General features: G+C 34.1%; 1 protein-coding gene across 2 annotated transcripts in view; it reads right to left on the bottom strand.

Moving 5' to 3' along the window:
- Positions 1-24,661, bottom strand: part of thoc5 (THO complex subunit 5) — a 514,059-nt gene that overhangs the window by 317,725 nt on the left and 171,673 nt on the right. For both annotated transcript variants that reach the window (XM_090391636.1, XM_090391637.1), the window contains exons 6-7: positions 17,672-17,742; positions 226-340 (exon numbers count right to left, since the gene is read on the bottom strand). In XM_090391636.1, the coding sequence (XP_090247762.1) occupies positions 226-340; positions 17,672-17,742 (186 nt within the window). The remainder of the gene's footprint in view (positions 1-225; positions 341-17,671; positions 17,743-24,661) is intronic.

Genomic DNA, 24,661 nt, shown 5'->3' with positions numbered 1-24,661 from the left:
CTTCCAAGGTGGATGAAATAGTGAGACCAAATTGCACTTCTTATCCATGTTATTCAATAGGTATTACAGAATCGTATCCAGATTTAGCTGGATATCTATAGACGTCATGGCCAGTTGAGGGGGGGGGGGGGAGGGTTAATCTTTGATGAACAAAGATCATACTTTTTATCATATCAGGTTAAATATTGTTCTGCTATATTATTTAATATAGAAAATATTACTTACATCCAAAATTGATTTCAACGTTGGTTGTAAGTTTTCTAAACATTCTTTCTTTTTCTCAATTTCATTCTGGTAAATTTCCTTCATGTATTCAGTTTCTTTCAATTTCTCAGCCAGCCTAGAATTAAAAAAGTGAGAGAGAAAGAAATGTCAATATATTAGTCCTATTATAAAATAACAGAAAAATTATACAAATACTCTTAGCTCTTGAAGTGTTTTGGTGCATGGATAATTAAGGCTATACTGCATCACATCTATGGTGCAAGGAGAAGGTTAAATAAATAAATGCATAAAAATGATGATAAATAACTAAAACACTGAATGTTTATGATAAATAAACAAGACACTGAATGTGTATGGGAAACTACAGTGTGTGTATGTGAATATATATATATATAGAGAGAGAGAGAGAGAGAGATAAACACAGATAAATAAATGTCTGAGTGCAATTATACAAATCAATATTAATTATTTACAAAGAAAAAATCTGACCTTTTATAATCACAAAAATTCTGATAGAGTATATTATTCAGTCAAAGCAGTATAAGATAAATCAACTTAAGTAGGAAGCAACACTCCAGTGAGCATAATGTGTGATTAAATGAGTACCACAGAAGACAGGTGGATTGTAGTCCTGAACAAGAATGTAAAATATGACTGAGATCTATGCAGACTGTAGCAAGAACAACTTTCCTTAGTAGAAAGTCCACTCTGTATCCCCTACAAAGCAGACTGTCAATGTCTGATTTCAAGCATGATCTCATGCAATTTACTGATGGTCTCACACTGCAACAATCTGACATTGTTGATAGTATCATGTTCGAGGCTTAATGGATTGTATACAACACTCAGAAAAAATTAAAACAGAATTTAATACTTCCTATATTTTCAGGGACATCTTCAGGGATTACAAAAAACTAATGTAACATATACACAAATACCACACAATACTAAGCTCAACCACATGGGTGACTGTAAAGTCCTATCTAGGTAGAATGCCATCTAAGGACGGCTGTAGGTGGCCTGGAATGTAAGATGGGATCTCTGATGATAAGTGTTTCCCAAATCTTAGGAAGCTTAATGCAACCATATTTATTAAGATTTGGTTGATTTCTGAGAGTTGCTGCTGATTCTAAAAATAGTCTCTCTTTTTTGAATTTGCTTGGTGGAGAATGGTGTTTTTTTTCTATGAGATCATGTGAATTGTATCCAAGATATAATTCAAGATATAAGTTGTATCCAAAATATAGGAAGAAACAAGACATGGTCAGCGAGGTCTCACTGACCATAGTCATGTTTGCACATGTATGACTTGTGTTCCTCCAGGCAGATCTGCCTGTCTGTCCAAGGTATGCCGGCTTACAGGAACAGGGTACTTTATAAACTCCAGGCACTGAGAGAGGAGGGAGCTAATCTTTTGTAGAACAGATAAGGGTAGCAAGTTTGCAGTGGGGCTTAAATGCTGTGTGTGTAGGATGTACTTTTTTAAAATAGAAGTAAATAATATAAATATTCTATAGGAAGAAGACCCATACAGGCCATTATATCCATGCTGAATATCATCACCATCCAAGTCAAAAGGCGGGAACTATTAAAATACTGGTTCATCGGGCCCACTCCTTTTATTCTTCAGATGAACTATTACACAAAGAATTGCTACATTATTTTATCTTTTTTTATCTATTGGATATAAGAATTCCTTCATCAAAAGCTTTGAGTAGTTTTGATATATCTTCCACTTCAAATACAAAAGAAATAACGCATGTTCCTATCCCTTGTTGCAAGGCATTTGTGAATGCATAGCAAAAGTTTTAAAACCGTTAAGTATTTTTGTTGCCTTTCGACCAATCAGAAAAATCTCCACCTTTCTCACTTCTCCAAAGCACAAGCTAAGCTTCCACATCTCGGTTATCCAGGTGTCTACCAGGTTCTTTGCTCTTGTGGGTTATCTTATTTCAGACTAACAGAAAGATCTGCTTTTATTCAGCTAAAAGAACACAAGTCTTATATTCAGTACCTTGAATCTGAACAGTCTGGACTTGCAGAGCATGCCATCAACACTAGACATTGAGTTCATTGGAACAAGACAAGAGTCCTTCATAAAAGTCAGTTCCTCATGGAACGGCTTTATAAAGAAACATGTGAAACTTTACTTCACTCTCCTAACTTAAAAAGATCTGATGGTCTATGTCTATCCCCTTTGTAGGAGATAGTACTTTTTAAATCAACTAATCCTTCCTAAATTTTTTAATTGTGTGTATGTATGTGTGTGTGTGTGTGTGTGTGTGTGTGTGTGTGTGTGTATATATATGTATATAATGTATTTATTTATCTATTTTTTTTTTAAAAAAAGTTAGAAAATTTATTGATCTTTTTTAGTTATCTTACATTAGCTACTTAGGTGGTGCCTTTTGGAATTGTCAGTTATTGTTTAATTAGATTTCCACATGTACTGAAGATGCCTGTGATACTCAGGCAAAAATTCTACTAATAAATAATATTTTACATGAGTTAATTCCATTATCATTTTAATTAATCAAGGAATGAATTATCAGCAACATAGACATATAGTCTTTATTTTAATGGAACCTGTGCTATTGTAACTGAAAGAGAAAACACATTAGACACAGAAGTAACTAATAAAATTACAGAAAAATTTTGGACAGACATGCCATTCTGTTGAAAAAATAATTAGCAAACATCAATATTACAGTGAGTAACTTAAACCTCAAAAGTCTGGCATTGCCAAAACATGGAACTGAAACCAAATTCTGTATCCTTTGAAATGTGAACTCACCTATTCCACAGAAGCCATTTTAAATATGAACATCATCTTCAAATAAAGTTCTGAAGCTCAGTTACATTGACCTAATTCAAATTAGAATGACTGCTTCATTCTTTCTTTCTCTGAGAGAGTAAAAAAAAAATTTTGAGAATCCCATCCCCTGTATATATAAGAAATCATTTACAGTATTACATATTTGATCTGATTCTTCTAATGTACACATTTGCTCTTAACAGTTAACTGTTGTATTTATTGTATTTGAATTGCTTGCGAATTCCACATCTGTATGTAAGTCAGCAGCTAGAATTGAAGGAAGTATAGGAAGATGGTTTAACATTAAATTAAACCATCTTCCTGGTATTAAATCTGATATCAAATTTCGAGCTCTTTGTTAATGTCAGCTCTTTGCTTTATGCAGGTGATGTTATACTTTTCATAAATCGGTATACAAGTCTGCAAGATCCCATGACTAAATTGAATAACTAATGTAATGGGGTTGGTATGAAGGTCAGCAATAACAAGACAAAGACAATGAAAATTGACAGAAACATTGAAAATATCAACTGCATTGTGAATGGAGAATTTATAGAATAAGTGAAACATTTCAGCTACTTAGGCACGATGTTTAGTGAAGATGGAAAATTAAATATGGAAATAGACAACAGAATCAAGAAAACTGGTATGGTAGCAAGTCAACTGAATAAATTTATATGGAATAAGAGAGAAATTAGCCAAAACACTAAATTAGCTGTATACAAGACAGTGTGTTTAAAGCAATTTTAACTTATGGATATGAGGGCTGGGTTAGAAGTACAACACTTGACCAAAGACTAGAGATCACAGATATGAGAGTCCTGAGAAAGATCAGGGGCACGAACATCAATGGCAATATCATATTAAAAACAAAGATGTTAGGAAAGAACTTGACATTGTCAGCATCCAGGAATGTGTTAGCAAAGCTAATCTCAGGTGGTATGGTGGCTTAAACAGAATGGGATAGGAAAGATTAGCAAAACAGGTGTTCTCTGCCCAGAATGGAAAAATGGAAAAAGACCCAGAGGAAGACCAAGATATATGTGGATTGATACAGTAAAAACTGCCTTAGAAGACAGAAATATAAGACCTGATAATATTGGAGACTCGACATTTAACAGACTGATTTGGAGGAAAATTGTAGATAGGAAGTTGGTAATGATGTAAATTTTTCATGTAGTACTATATCCTATACACCTCTTGCTGGTACATATCAGGAATTTGTTGATGATGATGAGTTTCAGTATGAAATATTTTAGTATTAGTTTCAGAATGAAATATTTAAGATAATTTTATTAGTAATTTAGAGCATCTAATGTGTTTCTCTCTTGAAGGAGATCTATTATCAAAATTATGCTTAGTTTTCAGTACAGAAATGGAATCCCATTCAGTCAATGGAACAAATACTACAGCTAAGAGACACATATTTACACTAGTATAGTCCACATGAATGTTTCAAAGAGAACTAACAAAGTTTATTTTATTAACAATGGAATAAATGGCTCACCCATAAAATAAAATAACAAAAACTAATCATTAATGCTAAAACTAAAAAGTTTTGTTATTGCTGAAATGTGACCTCAAAGAATATTTACTCATGGTATATTCACATGGATGTTTAACTTGAGTATTCCAATCATTATTTATGTTATCGTGATTAAAATTTCTTCAGAAAGATTAGACACGATTATTAGAGATATATGTCAACTAGAGAGAGAGAGTGTGTGTGTGTGAGTGAACAATATCACTTCTACTATAATCCTGACTGGGGATATCCATAGCAGAGTGAGTTCAAGTTATCTTCAGTAAGCTGAAAGGCTAGATGATCAAATGATGCTTTCTTTGATGTCTATCTTTTTAAAAAAATGGGTCCTTTACTTAAATTTTCATTAAAAATTAGTTTCCTAGCATTACTTTAATAGTCTTATCAAAATATTTTTATTTAATCTGTCATTATATACTACAGTAAATAAGTAAGGTGTTTTACATCTATTTCATATGTCACACGAGAAGTTTTCAAAATCTTCACTTTAAAAAATAAAAAAATTGTGACCTTGTTTTGTTTTAAAACATAAGGAAAATTCACTAGCACTGTTAACCACACAGTATCAAATTTCAGCACTATACTAGAAATATTCATTTACATTAGTATACCCAAAATTTATACAATTATGATATAGATCACAGGAAAATTTCTAATCAAAACCAAACAGTGCATTTTTTTTTTTTGTTACTTCATAATGTGATGGCGTTTTTAGAATAAGAACAACAAAAGCTTAAATTTATTGCATAAGTATATAAAAATAAGTAAAATGGATATAGTATTTTTCACAAATACTTTTGAATTTTTATTAATTTCTCATTGAGTACAATATGCTGATTTTTTCACTTACTATTTGTGTCTTTTGCTGAACATATGAAGGTGGTCTAAAAAGTTTTTGGCTTCAAACATAGATGGCAACACTATCTAAAAGATTTTTTTTTTTCTAAGTTTGCACATCGGTCATAAGCATCAATGTGAAACTGCAAGTGATTCTATCAAGCAGTTTGCTTTATACAGCTGTCTGAAGCAAAAGTGTTGTCTTTATCCTTTGAAATGGATAAAATCAAATATCATGCGGTTATTAAATTCTTTGTAAAAGTTTAATGCCAGGAGAAATTCATTCGAAGTTCATAAAAGTTTATGGGAATGATTCACCTTCATTTCTGACAATTAAGAAATAGGCTGCCAAGTTTAATCGTGGCCATACCAGCCTTGAAGATGATCCACGTAAAGGGCGTCCAAAAAGTGTAACACCACCAGAAATCATTGATCAAGTGCATAATATGGTATTGGATGATTGGTGAGTCAAAATGCATGAAATTGTAAGACTATAGGCATTTCAAAAGAACGTGTAGGATATATTTTGCATAAAGAATTGCAAATGAAAATGCTTTGTGCAAGATGGGTGGTGCGCTGGCTCACAGCAGATCAAAAATGCACTCGCATTAAAATCTCTGAACAGTGCTTGGAGCGTTTTAACAAGAATAAAACTGATTTTGTGCATCGATATATTACTATGGATGAGACTTGGATTCACCATTACACACCAGAATCCAAACAGCAGTTAAAACAGTGGACAGAAGCCGGTTGTTCAGCGCCAAAGAAGACAAAGTCAGTTCCATCAACAGGTAAGGTTCATATAGCATCGGTGTGTTGGGATGCTAAAGGTATTTTGTTTATTAATTATCTTGAAAAGGGTAAAACAATAACTGGCTAATATTATTCTGATCTTTTAACCAGACTAGACAAAAAAATTTCTGAGAAAAAATCTGATTTGCAGAAGAAAAAAATCATTTTTCATCAGGACAATGCACCTGCCCACAAAGGTGTTTTAGCAATGGGAAAATCAAGGGATCTGCACTATGAACTGTTGGAACATCCACCCTATTCCCCAAATTTGGCTCCCTCTGACTTCTATCTCTTCCCAAAACTAAAACTTTTCCTTGAAGGTCAGCATTTTTCTTCGAATCAAGAGGTGATTGCAGCTGTAGAGGGGTATTTTGCAGATCTTACTGAGAACCACTTCAAGGATAGGATAATGGCGCTGGAGCATCGCTGGAATAAATGTAATAGTCTTAAGGGAGATTATATTGAAAAATAAAATTAATTTTGAAATTATAAATTCGTTTTTTCATTGTTAGGCCGAGAACTTTTCAGACCACCCATGTATTTATATAATTCTGAACCTAACTTATCTTTTCCAGGTGATTTTTCATTTCTGGTTTCTTTCAAGCTGATTTCTAATTGTTCTTTAGTTATTTCCTTTTCATTTTCATTAAATGTTTGTCAGTTATATTTTTTAAAATATTTATCTGTTCACAATTCTCTACAGAAATTTCTCTAATTTCAATTCGGTGTTTAATTTTATGCTTTCTTTAGCATCTGTACTTAAATGTTTCAAAATCGTATATTATTACATCACCTCCAGGGAGTCCAAAGACTCATCGACGGAGGGTATCTACTCTACAACTCACTGCTCCACCAACCTTCATCATCTAACACCAATGCCATCTACCGCCGACTACCACCACTAGTACTCTCGCAGACAATCACAAACATCCATGCCCACGGTGGGATTCGAGCCCGCAGCCTTTTGGCTGGAGAGTGGATACGCTAACCACTCAGCCACCAGGCCGGCATATACATTGGGTCTTATTTTATATATCATGTTCTAAATTAGAAACAAATTTGTTCCATGATTCTTTGCCTTTTTCTGACTTCTCCTTCAGCTATGGCTCTTATTCTTTTATATTCTATTTCATCTTCTAATCTTTTACCGCTTAACCATTTATGATATGCTTCTTTTTTCATTTTGATTATTTCTTTGGTTGTATCGTCCCATATCTTCCTTTCTGCTTTTTGTTCAATTTTTTGGTCTTTCCTAAGCTTTCATATGCTGCTATATTTAGTACCATTTTTATATTAAGCCATTCTATTTCCATTTCTTCATTTTGTTTTATTTTATCTAAATACTGGTTAATTCTTTGTTCATATAGCCATTGTATATTGTGTCATTTAATAATCTAGTTTTATAAAAAAAGTTTTAAATTTTCTTTCTGTTCTTGTCTTTTGCAGCCATTTACAGGGGCACGCCGTCCATATGGTGAGCGATGCACACAGGCACCAGGATAGTAAAGGAACCAAAGAGAAGGAAATACTTAAAAAAAAAAAAAACGTTTTTTTAAAGTGATTTTTTTATTGGAGGGTGGGATGGGGGGGGGGCACCAACTAAAGTTTTGCAGACAGGTGTCGGACACTAGTACCGTTCTACTGGGTATATGGGCGCCAACTAAAGTTTTGCACACAGGCACCGGACACTACTGGCGCACCATTTAGGTGGTAATCTTAATTTTATCTTAATAAGGAAGTGGTCACTATTTATGAAATAAATAGTGACCACTTCTAAAGAAAATTCTAATATCTAAAGAAAAATGAAAACACATCTAAAGAAAAGTTAAGTAATCTAATATTGATTTCCATCCTCTTGCTGCCCAAGTATATTTATGTATGTCTTTATGTTTATAGAAAGAATTCATTTTAAAGTTATGATGAACTACAAAGTCGATCAATTTTTTACGATTCCTGTTTAGAGTATGTTTTCCATATGTTCCTATATCATTATTAATTTTCGTGTTTCCAATTGCTGCATTCAAGTCTCCTGCTAAAATTTTGTAATTCTCTTCCTTCTTCTGGGCATATAAACCAAATATTGTTAAATAACCTCTATCTATTTTTATTCTAGCTTCTATTATTCGTTCATTCCACAAATTATAATATTTTAACTATTTTGAAAGGGAATTATGAATCCAAAAACATTCTTCCCAAACAGACACCATAATGTATAGTGGTAAACAATAAAAAGCAAAAGTTTTGTTTTAGGACCAAATATAGTCCCACATGAGGTACAATTCTTATAAGAAACATTCTGGTACGAAAATGTTGATTAAAGAGAGAGAAGGGGAAGAAATATATATATATATATATATATATATATATATATTCAGCCTGTTTTCACCCCACTACAGGGTGAAGGCCTCTCCCATTGCAAGAAGGGGTTGGGTCTACTAGTCCCCATTGTGACCAAGTCCATCTTGGGGGAGTGTTTCTTCACTTGTATGAATGAATGAATGAAGGTGAAAGACAATCACAAACATCCATGCCTAGGCAGGATTCGAACCCACAGTCTCTTGGCTGGAGAGCAGATACGCTAATCGCTCAGCCAACCAGACTGGTATACATACACACAGTCACACACACAACACATACATACTTATACATATACACACAAACACACACACAACACATTGCACCTGCCCACAAAGGTGTTTTGGCAATGGGAAAATCAAGGGATCTGCACTATGAATTGTTGGAACATCCACCCTATTCCCCAAATTTGGCTCCCTCTATATATACACACACACACACATGCACACTCTCTCTCTCTCTCTCTCTCTTTTAGATCCGAGGACTCAACACCTTCCTGATGATGCTTCCCCATTTCTTTCTCTCCTGATACACACACACACGACGCATACATATGTATACACACACACACACACACACACACACACAACGCATACATATGTATACACACACACGACGCATACATATGTATACACACACACGACACATACATATGTATACACACGCGACACATACATATGTATACACACACACACACACAAATGTATACACACACACACACACAAATGTATACACACACACACAAATGTATACACACACACACACACAAATGTATACACACACACACACACAAATGTATACACACACGACACATACATATGTATACACACACGACACATACATATGTATACACACACGACACATACATATGTATACACACACACACAACACATACATATGTATACACACACACAACACATACATATTATTTTATTATTATTATTATTATGTGACACCTCTAGGGAGTCCAAAGACTCATTGAGGGAGAGTGTGCCACCAGCACTGAACGACTGAATCCCTTCCAACTACTAACAGTGCTCAAACTCTTAACTTTTTGCAAGCCATTAGTAGCAGAGGCTCTACCAATCGACCAACCTATGAGGGTGGTCTGAAAAGTTCTCAGCCTAACAATGAAAAAACGAATTTATAATTTCAAAATTATTTTTATTTTTCAACATAATCTCCTTTAAGAATAATACATATATTCCATCCCTGTAGTCATTCTCAATAAGATCTGCAAAATACCCTCTACAGCTGCAATCACCTCTTGATTCGAAGGAAAACAAGACCAGTGAGGAAGAGTTAGAAGTCACAGGGAGCCAAATCTGGGGAATAGAGGGATGTTCCAACAATTCATAGTGCAGATCCCTTGATTTTCCCATTGCCAAAACACCTTTGTGTGCAGGTGCATTGTCCTGATGAAAGATGATTTTTTCTTCTGCAAACCGGGTTTTTTCTCACAAATTTTTTCATCTAGTCTGGTTAAAAGATCGCAATAATATTCCCCGGTTATTGTTTTAGTCTTTTCAAGATAATTAATAAACAAAATGCCTTTAGGATCTCCCAAAACATGCATGACCTTTCCTGCTGATGTAACCGACTTAGTCTTCTTTGGTGCTCAACAACCGGCTTCTGTCCACTGTTTTGACTGCTGTTTGGATTCTGTTATGTAATGGTGAATCCAAGTCTCATCCATAGTAATAAATTGATACACAAAATCAGTTTTATTCTTGTTAAAACACTCCAAGCACTGTTCAGAGATTTTCATGCAAGTGCATTTTTGATCTGCTGTGAGCAAGAGTGGCAACCATTTTGTACCAAACATTTTCATTAGCAATTCTTCATGCAAAATATATCCTACACATTCTTTTGAAATGCCTATAGTCTTAGCAATTTCACGCACTTTGACTTGCCAGTCATCCAATACCATATCGTGCACTTGGTCAATGATTTCTGATGTTTATTACACTTTTTCTGATGTTATTACACCATTTCTTAATTGTCAAAAGTGAAGGAGAAGAGTACCCATAAACTTTTATGAACTTCGAATTAATTTCTTTTGGCATTAAACCATCTTTTACAAAGAATTTTATAACAGCACGATACTCAATTTTAACCATTTCAAATGATACAGACAACATTTTGGAAAATTATGGAGACAACTACTGTGGTTGAGTAAAACTTTAGTTTAATATAAACCAAAATCTACACTCGACGTTTTGAACTTTATATCAAGGTCATCTTCTGGAGCATATATACTACATACAGAGAAACAAGTTGCACTACAATCTACATGGTTTGCTGAAGTTACTGATCAACCATTAAAACAATTACTGGCCTGACCTCTGGTGAAAAAAAAAAAATCCTTACTACATCAACGCTAGAGTCCTATTATTATTATTATCTATTGGTTGTAATATTACATTGGACTGAGGAGCTACAAGTCTATATATTAACAACATGATTATATATATATATAAATTCCAACCAGTTAGAGTATGGAATGGTTTTCAATACTAGCTGAAGGTTGCCTAGAGTCCTGAAATATGCTAGATACTAAATATTAAGTAGGCTGAATATGTGCCATCCAGATTCTTGGAATTTCCATGCCACCATTATTGTTGATATTTGGGTGGTTTATCAGAATTTTGCAGACTTCCTTAAATTTTCTTTCATACCATGTTTTTGTATTCTTTGTATTGTTTTTTGTACTCTTTAACACCATACAAAAACCTGAATAATGAATTTACATAAAGAAATTCAATAATTTTTTCTTCATATTTAGCTAGCATCTTTTGTGATATTTTTGTTTCAGTCCACATATACAGCTGGTTTCTCTTCATGAATCTTGAACACCATGATGTTAATCTAATAAAGTTGGCGATCCCTGTGTTAATGGCTATCGCTTTCGCTTGATGAATAATCATTTTTGTAGACACTGAAAGTCCCGCTTTTCTGTGGTCTAAAATCCAAGCATTCAGTTCTGCCTAAAGTTCCGGCCATTTTGCAGTTCCACTTTGTAGGTTATGTTTACTGTGAGTTGCTTTTTTTCAGATCCTCTTCCTGATCTTATCATTTTCTCCATTGGGGGTGGCCCAAAATGCTTCTCTGCAGCCCTCTTTCCATGTTCTTTAGCATATGCAACGTCTCTTGTATGCAATATTGTAGCAATGCCGATGTTTTTCAGCCATAATTTGCCAAGAAATTTAAAGAAAATTTAATGGCATATCTGTGATTTAACAGCTGTGATCGATGATAGTGCATGCACATCCACTGAACTCCACGTAACTGGAATGCTCTCACACACCGCAAGGAAGCAAGAAAGAAATTGCATAACTCGGAACAGAGAAAATTTCCAGAAATGAAAATACAGGTAACCCTCGTATAACGTGGTACTTATACAATGGTCTACAAATTGTAGTAATCCTTTATCTTTTCATATGTTTTTCACCGTGCGACTTGAAAATCAAATTTTATCTTTGTTAAATTTGCGTCCGCCCGTATCGTGCATGTAGTTATAAGTAGTGAATTTATATTAGGAAAAATACCCTTTAACATGCATGCACATCAATTGTTTACCATATAAAGTGTTTATTATTGAAAATTGTCTTCATTTTCTGCCAAGAAAGTGCATTAAAAATCATAAGTGTGTTAATCTCAAGCTGAGCACTTTATTTTCTGGTGAGTTACATACATAATTAATATGTAATGCATTTTTTTATGTAAAAAAATTATTTTTATAGTAATGGCCACAAACTGCAACAAAAGGGGAAAACCAACATTGAAAAGAAAATTCATTTCTCTCAAAGAAAAAATTAAAATCATGGATTGGTTGAAAAATGGAGAAAAACCAGAAGTTGTTGCAAGGATTTTGAATTTAAATGAATCTACAATTTGAACAATCAAACAAAGGGCCAGGAGACTTTTTTATGTGTATGTCTAATTTACACAATAGATTTCTGGCAAAAGGATATAGTGGCCATTGTATGTTGGACATCTGGAATGGTTGGTGAACATTTACCGTTGTCATTTATGCATGCATTGGAAGCAACGTGTGAGGCCAGGAGATTGGCCTTTTCTGTAGGTGATAATGCAATAGACCCATCTGGGTATGATAGGGGTGGGAATAGTGTTGGGTAGAAGTTACAACCGACTGCTTTGGCTAGAGACCGAAAGGCTTGGCTACTGTTTGGACAGGCTGCTAGTTTCCTGCATTTTGCTCTTTTGAACTCTGTTTTCGAAGCATTGATAGTTTTCTTGCATCTATTTCGGGTTTGAGTATAAACACTAAAGGAGGATGGAATTCTTATAACTGGTAATTAATTTACGGAATTAACAACGCATATAAAGTATATTAATTAAAGATAACTTTAATGAATCACTTCTATATTTCGGCAATGTCACATTGCCATCTTCAGGAACATAAAGATATGGTATGTGCACTAAGGAACTAACAAAGCAAATGAGGAAGAAAGTAAGAGACTAATTTTGTTCCCTAAGTCCTAATGGTGCCCTCTTGCAGGCTAATTTGGTAGTCTTGGCAGTTGGGCTGAAGTTCTCATAATGAAAGTCTCCCAAATTTGGGGCAGTTTCATGCACCCAAATTTGTTGAGGTTAGGAACGTTTTTTAGAGCTGCTGAAGATTCTTTGAATAATCTTTCGTATTTAAACTTGCTGCGATGGATTATTTTTGTTTTCTTCCAACGAATTTTATGGTGGGTATCTAAGGCATGGTCTGCCAGTCCAGAGCGGCTGTACTGGTGAAACCAGTACAGCCACTCTGGGCTGGTCGTGTATATTAATAAAGTTTTTTACTCAAAATCTTGGATTTTTTAGTCATTAAATAAAATTTTTTAATATATATATATATATATATATATATATATATATACTAGGGGGCTCCATCCCCCCCTCGGCGCCCCCCCCCCATGTTTCAGACTGGTTAGCCAGATCTCTTTGAATTCTGATGACTCAATACTCAGGGTAGCCCGAGTGTTGAATCTTCAGGGGATGAGGGCTACAAATACATTTTCAAACACACGGACTATAAGCTAGTATTCACCACGAACCAAAAATTAGCAACTCTCCTAAAAACCCACTAAATCTCTCACACACAAAGAAATATTCAAACACCACAATGTAGTCTACAAATTTCCTTGTCAAAAAGACTGTGACGTCACCTACACTGGCTCTACCATTAGGTCTTTATGGACTAGACTACAAGAGCACTTCAGGATTGCAATATTCCCATTCCAGAATATCTCAACACAAAAAAACATCGCAACATCAAAAAGAAAAATAAAGCACAGAGTACAGGGAAGACAAAAATTGCACCTCACGCCCTTGAACTGAAACATATCCCCCAAATCGACAAGGCCATAATCATAGACAAACAAGACAATGAAACAATGCTTAGAATATCTGAAACTGTTGCCATAAAATGCAATGAAAATTCAATCAACATCAACCACCCCTACCTAATTTCCAAATGTTGGACGATCCAGAACTTATAAATTAAGCCATGCCTCCGGCAATTTAGCGACAACAAATGCCCTTATTTGGCAGATTCAACTCAGTCTTGACATAGCCTACACTCATTCCAAAAATGTTCCGATGATGGTCAGTCAACCGAAACAGTCTGCACCCCGTTAATGCTCGTCCCCGTCCCAGTTTCCTCATAAGTAAACCCCTTCTCCCCCCCCAAAGCACCCTTAAACACAATAATATATATAGATATATTACACACACACACACACATATATATATATATATATATATATCCCGGGTTTCCAAATTTATTTCTCCTGCGTTAAACCCCTCCCCCATTATAAACACCTTCAGCAGGATCATGAAATTGGAAGACATCCTAGTATCAAAACAAGGCATGAACAAAATTTTTCCACCTCTTTTATTCTGCTACAATTGCCTTCTATACTCACCCATAATGCCCTAAAATATATATACACTTTTTTGAGTAATAATAGCCAATGTATTTAAAATAAGGGACACTCCTAAACAAAAAAGGCTATAATAGCCATAATTATAATAATAGTGTTTAAGAGGAGTAGAATGGGAATTTTCCCAGAAACTATACCTAATATACAGGAATATTAAAAGAGAAGCTAAACAGTATTGTAGAGGACATACTACTAGAAGAACAAAACAGCTTCCAATCCTGCATAGATTCAATTTTCCCTCTAAAATTAATAGAAAAGAGAAGAGAATTTCAAAAAGAAACACATGTGGCCTTTATTATGAAAAAGACTTTGACAAAATTAGTAGACAAAAATTGTTTAAAATATTAACTGATTTAAATATAACAAACCAACTTTTACAATCCATTCAAGAAATATATACAGGAAATAAAATATCAGTTAAATTAGAACACATCTCAGAATGGAAAGCTATATCAAGAGGAGTATGACAAGGATGCACCCTCTCACCTCTGCTTTTCAATATATATATATATATATATATAAATAAAATTATACCAACCTAGAAACGGTATAATAATGCATATGGTATACAAATAACCACACAAATGAAGAAAGACAGATACACTATTAGTTGCAGATGATCAAACAGTATTAGCTACATGAGAAGATAATCTACCAAGATCATTAAAATCATTAAATTTAAATAATATCTCAAAACAATATAATATGACAATATCTAAAGTAAAAACAAATAATGGCATTCAATGGAGAAAACCCAATAAAAAGTAAAATAGTGATAGATAATAAAATATCAGAACAAGTAAATACTTTCAAATACTTGGAATTTGATGAATCATATGAAAAAAAAAAAAAGACAGATACTAAAATATCGTTGTCAAAGTAAATGGCATAATAAATAATATACTTATGCCATCCCTAGCACAAAAACACACAAGAATTAGACTATAAGTCTTGTCAAACCAACTCTACTATACGGAAGCAAAACATGAACCATAAAAAGTAAAGATGAAAAATGAATTCAAACAGCAGACATGAAATTTTTCAGAAAAACAGCTGGATATATCAAGTGGGACCATAAAACAAATGAAGAAAGTTTACAATCTCTGAATACAAAACCAATTAATTACTACATAAGACAGTATAAACAAAAATGGATAGAACGTGTAAATTGAATTTACAACGGCAGAAGAGGGTAAAAGGAAGATGAGATGAGACTATCGAAAATATTATACAGATATAAAATAAGTGGAAAAAGAAGAATTGGAAAACCAAGAAAGAGATGGCATGAGACCAGAACAGGTCACCTGGCCTAATATCCATGTTAGGAAGCAGCAGCATACCATTGGAATACCAAAAGAAAGAAATTCTTCTCTTTCTATTGGGTCTATTTATTCAAATATTCAAGACATGTATACCAAACTTTATACAGTATGGTGTCATGCATACTTTGATCCCAAATGCGCATATAAAAGTATGCATAATATACATTTTTGAGAGATTAAGCAAATGCTACCAATCCTTTTTTTCAATAAGAAACTATTAAAGCTATTACTAAAGGAAGAGTCATAAGGCTTCATTTTGGCAATGAAAAATTACATAGGCAAAGTGGATACTAGATCCAACATTATTTCAAAGTTGAATGTTTGTAAAAGCTATGCAAGTTTCATAAGTTGACCTGAGACAAGTTGACCCGGAACAAGAATACAATCCTTGGCATCCCTGAATTGCTTTAGCTTGCACAACTTAAAAGACATAGGCACTGCCCAAGTGTCCATATTCACCTTTTAACCCTTTCAGGAGCTGAAGGACTTATGAAGTAATACAAAGTTTTTAGGTATTAAAAGACTTTATTAGGTATCTATTTAACATAAAACATCATTATTATGTAGGAAAAAATCGTAGGTTTCATAGAATTTCATGGGACACATGTGTCCCAATGGATGTAAAGGGTTGCAAATAAATTAAAATTTTATGTGGGGACACATATGTCCCATGGTCCTGAAAGGGTTATTAGTGCATTTGATAAAGGTTTCACTGGCCTGACTGCTGTTTCGAACTGGTTAGTTCTCTTCAGAGATTAGACAGAAACCTTAAGAGAGCAAAAACTCTAGTTCAGTACTAAGGAAATCAAAAATGTCAGAGAAATGTATTTTTCCTAAGTGAACTCTAGGTCGGTGTGTAAAAGTAATTACTAAAGGAAGAGCCATAAGGCTTGGTTTCAGCAAAATTTACAAAACTTTCATAGCTTCTACAAACATTCGAATTTGAAATAATGTTGGATCTAGCATCCACTTTGCCTATAGGCAAAGTGGATGCTAGATCCAACAAAAAATATGTAATTTTATATTGCTGAGATGAAGTTTTATGGCTCTTCCTTTAGTAATTACTTTTACATATCAACTTAGAGTTCACTTACAAAAAAATACATTTCTCTGACATTTTCAATTTCCTTAGTACTGAAAGAGAGTTTTTGCTCTCTTAAGGTTTCTGCCTGATCTCTGAAGAAGAGAACAAACCAGTTCAAAACAGCAGTCAGGCCAGTGAAACCTTTATCAAATGCACTAATAAAATGCAAATATATGGACGCTTGGGCAGTGCCCATGTCATTTAGGTAGTGCAAGCTAAGGAAACTTGGGAATGTCGAGAATTGTATTCTTGTATGCTCTCAGGTAAATTTACAAAACTTTCATAATTTCTACAAACATTCGGATTTGAAATAATGTCGAATCTAGTATCCACTTTGCATATGTAATTATTAAAGCCAAAATGTGTAGTAACTATTTACACAAGCTCTTGATATTGAAGTGTATGCGTAGAGTAATCTGAATATCAAAAAAGAGTACATTATGTGAAGAAACTTTAACTGACAAGTAAAAAGTCAGCAATTGCTCAGCACTTGAGTTACTAAATGGCATTAAACATTTTCAGACCCTATAAACTGTTACTCATAAGATAAAGGACTCAACTATACTTTAAAATATACAGAATTGTAGCACCATTTCTATTGAATAATACCATTCCTACTGGAAAAAAAAAAAAACAGAAAAAAAAAAAAAGTCATTAATGAATGATACTGTTCAGAAATAACAATAGAATATTATTATTTCTGAATGATATTAATAATGAAATAGATAATTAAAATTGGACCTTTTTCGTTGCTCCAATTCCCATTCAAGTCGAGCCAAAGTTAAGTGGTGTGAATCAGCTTTTGTAATTTCCTAAAAAAAAAAAAGTTTAGTTATATTAATTTCAATGACATATAAAACCTGATTAAAACCATTACTATTGAAACTTATACCTTACTGTGAGTGAACATTCTAGAAAATGAGTTAGCTTTTAAATATTCTACAAGATCCTCCATAATTACCATAACCTCTGAAAGAACATTCGAAGCAATTTTCTACCATAAGGGATCACCTATTCCTTATAAGGAATAGGTGATCCTATTCCTTATAACAGGATAATTTCGGTTTTTGAAAATCTGTGTAACCATTTTTGGTGGAAAATTTGTGTTCATAAACTATAAAAGAATAATTGATTTTTTTAATGGAGTATGTAATTTTACACATTAACTGGATGATATGGATGATAAAAGTTTAAGCGCATGTAGTTCCCGATATGTATGGGTTTATGAAATATTACTGCAGCTATGTAAGGGTAAAGGACTCAATTATACTTTGGATCTAATTAATGTTAAATTTAGAAAATTTATGAATTTTTCTTGTTCTGATTCTATGGTCAATTTTACTCTATTACGAAAGTCGTTAAGGTAGTTATAAATATTGGATCTCCAATAGATAACACATCATCCATAAGAAGCAATGCCAAGGAGAAGAGAAGGATTTAATAAGTTTGACTCTAGATGTGACAAAAATAGTTCGCCCAATTGCCCACTAATAATGGAAGTCCAGAAATTTGAAGGTAGATATCATTATTAAATTTTAAAAAGTTTGCTGAGATTATTAACTTCAGGGAGTTAAATATCATTAGGGATTAATTTTGCACATGAGTTTAAAGCATGGTCTTCATCATATCCGTACACGACAAGGTGTGAATGATGTCTAATGACCTAGAGACATTAACTGTATATTGAGCCGTCACATCAAGTGACGTTATGTCATTTGGAGTAAAGTTAAGTTGATATTTAAAATAATCATAATTAAAATTCTGAATATTTTTAAGAATTGTTTATGTTAAAATGTTTATTAGTTTTATAACACGCATTGTCGGCACTTGCGATGTGCCCATCATTGAAATTGTTTTGTCAAAAATGATATGTAAAGAAGTTAAAAAATTGATGTACTTACTAGATTTAATAATTTGTATTACTTACAAGAATTTTATTGTAATTTAAAATTATCAAAAGTTGTGTTTTATGAAGACATTCTCTCTCTCTTGTCGCTAATGGAGACAACGTGTCAGCCATTATTTTTACCTAACTTCTTGCTTACCAGTTTAATGGAGTGCTCATGCTCGCCAAGAAGTTGGATGTGTGATTGACGGCTGACAAGTTCGGTATCGAAGCAACGAAAGAGTAAACAAGGATAGCGTTCGGAAGGAATTGAGAACACAGGCCGCCAGATATTTAGGTTTGGAGGAACTTAAGTTTTTATGTGACAGTCGGAGGAAAATTAATAGTATATTCCGTACAAGGAATTGTGGAATTATTAAGTTTTAATGTGGAATAAGTATGTGGATAAATAAAAGAAAATATTGTTATATGCGTTTTAAACGGAATATTGGAGGAAACACTAATTGAAAGATTTATAGTAGATTCCGAAAAGGGAATCGTAGAACTAAGTTTTTTTTTTTTATTGGAAGAGTTAAGACTGTAAATAAACATTTAGTGAATAAAAGAAGAAATTGCTATTTACGTTCTAAAGGAATGTTCAAGAAAACTCTGATTAGGAAGTTTCATCTGTATTAATGCTGTTGCAAGACAACTTTCTCAAGCAGCATGTGACAGAAGGAACATGCAGTCAAAGTGTTAGATCTCATTATAGTGTCAGAGGGTGTTTCAGTTAAACTTGTAACTATTCTGCCTCCAGTTAGTGACAGTGACCATGCAGTATTCACTTGGGAAAATGGCTAAGTTTATAAATGTTCCATTCAGAAAAGTTTATATGCTAAACAACAAAGCAGGTAATTATGACTATCTGAGGGGTATGCTAGGTTCTGTGCCATGGTATCAGTTATTGAATGGGAAGGATATTCACAGAGTGTGGTAAGTGTTTAAAAAATACTTAAATGATGTGATATCAGAATGTGTCGCTAGAGTTTGAAGAAGAAATAGAGTAGGAGTGAAATGGATGTGTAATCTACTTAAGCAAGAGATTCATAAGTAAAAGATGATGTGGAAGGAATGTCATGAGCATAAGAATGATGTCAGTTATGATAATTATAAGCAGCAGGCTGGAAGAGTCACAAGTGTTGTATGGAAAGCTAAGTACGAGAATGAAAAGAAACTCTGCAAGTTAAACATTGCCCAAAAGAGTTCTATTGATATGCTATAGGTAAAAGAATTTGAAAATATAACTCTAATGAATGCAGATGGTATGCAGAAGTGATTGTTCAACTAATGAGCAGCCATTTTGCTAAAAGCCATCAACCTGGTTGATACAGGAAAGAGATAACAGTGAACTCACTGCTACCTCTTTCCCGTATGAGGAAACTCATGTGGTTGAGGAAGACATACTAGAGTTGTGCACAAACTGAATAAGAATTCTTCAATAAAAACTGATGGGATATCATCAGTGACTCTGCAAGTTAAACATTGCCCAAAAGAGTTCTATTGATATGCTATAGGTAAAAGAATTTGAAAATATAACTCTAATGAATGCAGATGGTATGCAGAAGTGATTGTTCAACTAATGAGCAGCCATTTTGCTAAAAGCTATCAACCTGGTTGATACAGGAAAGAGGTAGCAGTGAACTCACTGCTACCTCTTTCCTGTATGAGGAAACTCATGTGGCTGAGGAAGACGTACTAGAGTTGTGCACAAATTGAATAAGAATTCTTCAATAAAAACTGATGGGATATCAGCAAAGATGCTAAAAGAGTGTTCAGCTGAGCTGGCTATTCCCATGACCAGGGTATATAATTTGAGTCTCACAACAGGGAAGATTACACAGGAGTGGAAAGAATGTATGGTAATCCCATTGCACAAGGGTGGTGCAAAGACCGTGTATCCAACCATCCATCAGACCGTGTATCCATCAGCATCTCAGGAGTGGTGGTGAAGATTTTCGAAAAATTGGTTAGGGCTCGCATTCAAAAATGTATTGACAATGAATCACTACTTAGCAATGAGCAACATGGGTTTACTAAGGGAAGGTCAATGTATTAGCAACTTGCTCACATTCTATAACAATGTAACCAATGAGTTAGACAAGAGGAATGGATACATCATGATACTTGTGGATTTTGCTAAGGTTTTCGACAGAATACAGCATCAAATACTGTTGTAAAAAAACTGGAGAATGTGGGATTGGATTATAAATTATTGGCATGGATAAGAGGATGGCTCAATAATATATCGAAGAGTGTTATATGATGGGGGGGGTGGGGGAGAATCTGCAAGATTCAAGGTAACCAGTGGTGTGCCTCAAGAATCAGTCCTTGATCCATTGTTATTCAATCTGTACATTAATGACATTGGGAAGGATTTGACATGTCACATACAGCTATTTGCTGATGATGATGAAAAGATAGAGTAATCAGGAGTGCTGCTGATATGCAGTACTTGCAGAATGATTTAAACAGGCTGGAATTGTGGGCATTTGAAAATGGACTATTTCAATGTTAATAAATGTAATCATGCACTTTGGTGTGATTAGATATCCAATGTCGTATTATACTGGTAGAATTATGCTTGAAGAAACTGATCAGGCTAGGGATTTTGGAGTTTCAGTTGAAAGAAAGTTGAAGTTCAAGGGTCATATAGCAAAAATTGCAAATACAGTTCAGAGAATAATTGCAATGCTGAAACAAACCTTTGTCATAATGTGGTCTGCATTTATATTACTCTGCTTTGCCTTTGCTTTCTTTATTTAATGTTTGGGAATGGTCGCCTGCCCATTATTGACTTAACTATTGACTGCTGCTAGTCGATAGTAAAAAGTCTTTAAAACAAATGTTTTTAATAACTGCACCAGTTAGACTATAGATTGCATATGAGAATATAAGATCTTAAGTCAAAGACTAAGCAGTTATAGTTTATATTCCCCCGCTTATATTATTCTTACTTGAAACTAGTCATGTCTTAAATATACAGTCATCCCTCGACTTACGCCGGGTTCCATTCCATCCAGCAGGACGTAAGTCGATACATTAAATCAACAGAGTTATAGGGACTTAACCATAATAACTTAACAGATGAAAGATGATTTTTTTTTCTTCTGCAAACTAGGTTTTTCTCAAGAATTTTTTCGTCTAGTCTGGTTAAAAGACTGTAATAATATTCCCCAGTTATTGTTTTACCCATTTCAAGATAATTAATAAACAAAATGCCTTTAGCACAAAACACCGATACCATAACCTTTCCTGCTGATGGAACCGACCTTGTCTTCTTTGGCGCTGAACAACCGGCTTCTGTCCACTGTTTTGACTGCCGTTTGGATTCTGGTGTGTAATGGTGAATCCAAGTCTCATCCATAGTAATAAATCAATGCACAAAATCCATTTTATTCTTGTTGATATGCTCCAAGCACTGTTCAGAAATTTTAATGCGAGTGCATTTTTGATCTGCTGTGAGCAAGTGCAGCACTTATCTTGCGCAAAGCTTTTTCATTGGGAATTCTTCATGCAAAATTCTTTTGAAATGCCTATAGTCTCAGCAATTTCATGCACTTTGACTTGCCGGTCATCCAATACCATATTGTGTACTTGATCAATGATTTGTTGTTACACTTTTTGGATGTCCTTCACGTGGATCATCTTCAAGGCTGGTAAGGACACAATTAAACTCGGCAGCCCATTTCTTAATTGTCGAAAATGAAGGAGAAGAGTGCCCATAAACTTTTATGAACTTCGAATGAATTTCTTTTGCCGTTAAACCTTCTTTTACAAAGAATTTTATAACTGCATGATACTCAATTTTATCCATTTCAAGGGATACAGACAACACTTTTGCTTCAGACAGCTGTATAAAACAAACTACTTGAAAGAATGACTTGCAATTTCACATGGATGCTAATGACAGATGTACCAACTTAGAAAAAAAAAAATCATGCCAATAGTGTTGGCATCTATGGTCGAGAACTTTTCAGACCACCCTTGAAAGTATACATATAAATTGCAACAACTGGTATGGATAGTGGCCAATAAAAGATGAAAAATTGCTTAGATCCTAAGGTCAGGGTTTGCTGGAAACTAGGGCTGAATATGTGCCATCCAAATTCTTGGGATTTTTAAGCCACCATTCTTATTGAGATTAGGGTAATTAATCAAAATTTCACAGGCTTCTTTAAATTTCCGTTCATACCAAGTTTTTGTATGATGTAAAGAACAAGTACTTTTCCAATCAATTCAATGTAGGGTGTTAAGAGCATGATTTGAGAGGCCTGCTTTACCAAAATTATTAAATTTTAATGTGTCATTTGTGTTCTTTTTTTTTTTTTACTTTTTTAAATCCCTATCTGGGATTTTACATCCAGTTTCCCCAATATAAGGTAAGTTACAGGAGCAATAAACTCCAAGGTGTGCCAATGGTGATAGAGGATCCTTAGAGGAGTTGAATATGTTTTTTAATTATAAAGGTAGTTTAAAAGTGGCATTAAGATTATAATGATGTAGAATTATATTAATTTTTTCTGATAACCCTGTAATGTACGGATAGTTATGGTTTTACTGTAATCTATATTACTTTTTGATGAAGTTTCATGAAGAATTTTATTAATAGTATTTTTGCTATATCCGTTATTTATAAATGTATTGCTAATAATATTTTTTAATTCTCGTTTAAGATCTTGTTCATTAGTGCAAATTGTTATAGCCCTATTTTTGAGGGTTTTGATGACTCCAAATTTTTGCAAAGAGTGGTGATATGAGTTAGCATGTATTTATTGCCACGTGTGTGCGGGCTTGAGGTAAACAGCGAAGGATAGACTGTTGGAAGTTTTTTCCCCTGCTTGGTAAGACTATAATAAATTTAGTTTTATCCTTTATCCAAGTGTAAGCAAACAAAGTTTGCACATGAAGTATCTTCAGGACTGAGGCAACTCGTGGTAAAGGTGGACCTAGCTCTCATCACTCCTTGTCTTAGTATCTCTCATAATGCAAAGCGACTTCTTGCATCAACATATCACTGGAAGCCAGACCAAGAAGTGGTGATACCAAGGTGGAAGCAATGCAGAAGTCATATTTATCTATACGAGTTGCCAAAAGGTGTCTCACCTTATTATTAAATTACTCTGGATTTAGAGAAAGATGTTGGAAGTTTTTTTTTTCCCATTTGGTTAGACTATAATAAATTTAGTTTAATCCTTTATCCAAGTGTAAGCAAACAAAGTTTGTGCCTGAATTATTTTTGGAACTGAGGCAACTTGTAAAGGTGTATGACTTCACATCACTTGCCTTAGTATCCCATAATGCAAAGCACATCTCGTTACTGGCATTATGGGAAGAGTCACTACCCAGACTGGTTTCGACCTTTATTGAGGTCTGTCTCGTCAGTGAGAGCCAGACCCAGAGGTGATACCAAGATTGAAGTAATGCAGAAATCATTTTTACATACAAGTTACCAAAAGGTGTCACACCTTATTATTAAAATACATACCTGCCCGTACATACCTGTAAGGATATGTGCTTTGCATTGTGTGATCACAATGCTTCTTGTCCTTGTAGCTAGACATATCGGAATAGATAAGGTGGCTAATGTTTTCGAACCGCTCAGTGTTCGGATCCATCAATTCTAATTTTGCTAATGTCATGTCTATCAAGTTGAAAACCTCGGCTAGTCCCTTTGTTGTAAATTTCATTATGCCTGGATTCAATCAGTTTAGTGTTTTCTTCGGAATGCCTCCAACTGAATAAGGTCATTATCAGTCAGCTCTTCATCGTGACTCAAAAGAAGCTTGTTAATGTCACTGTTATCCACTTCCAGCTCTAACTGCTGTGCCAGTAGTGCACAAGCCTCT

This window comes from Typopeltis vanoorti, chromosome 4, assembly GCF_054136105.1.
Source record: "Typopeltis vanoorti isolate ZY-2024b chromosome 4, IOZ_Tvanoo_1.0, whole genome shotgun sequence".
Taxonomy (NCBI): Eukaryota; Metazoa; Arthropoda; class Arachnida; order Uropygi; family Thelyphonidae; genus Typopeltis; species Typopeltis vanoorti.
Note: the sequence above shows the minus strand (reverse complement) of the source record. Positions and strands in the feature narration are given on the sequence as shown.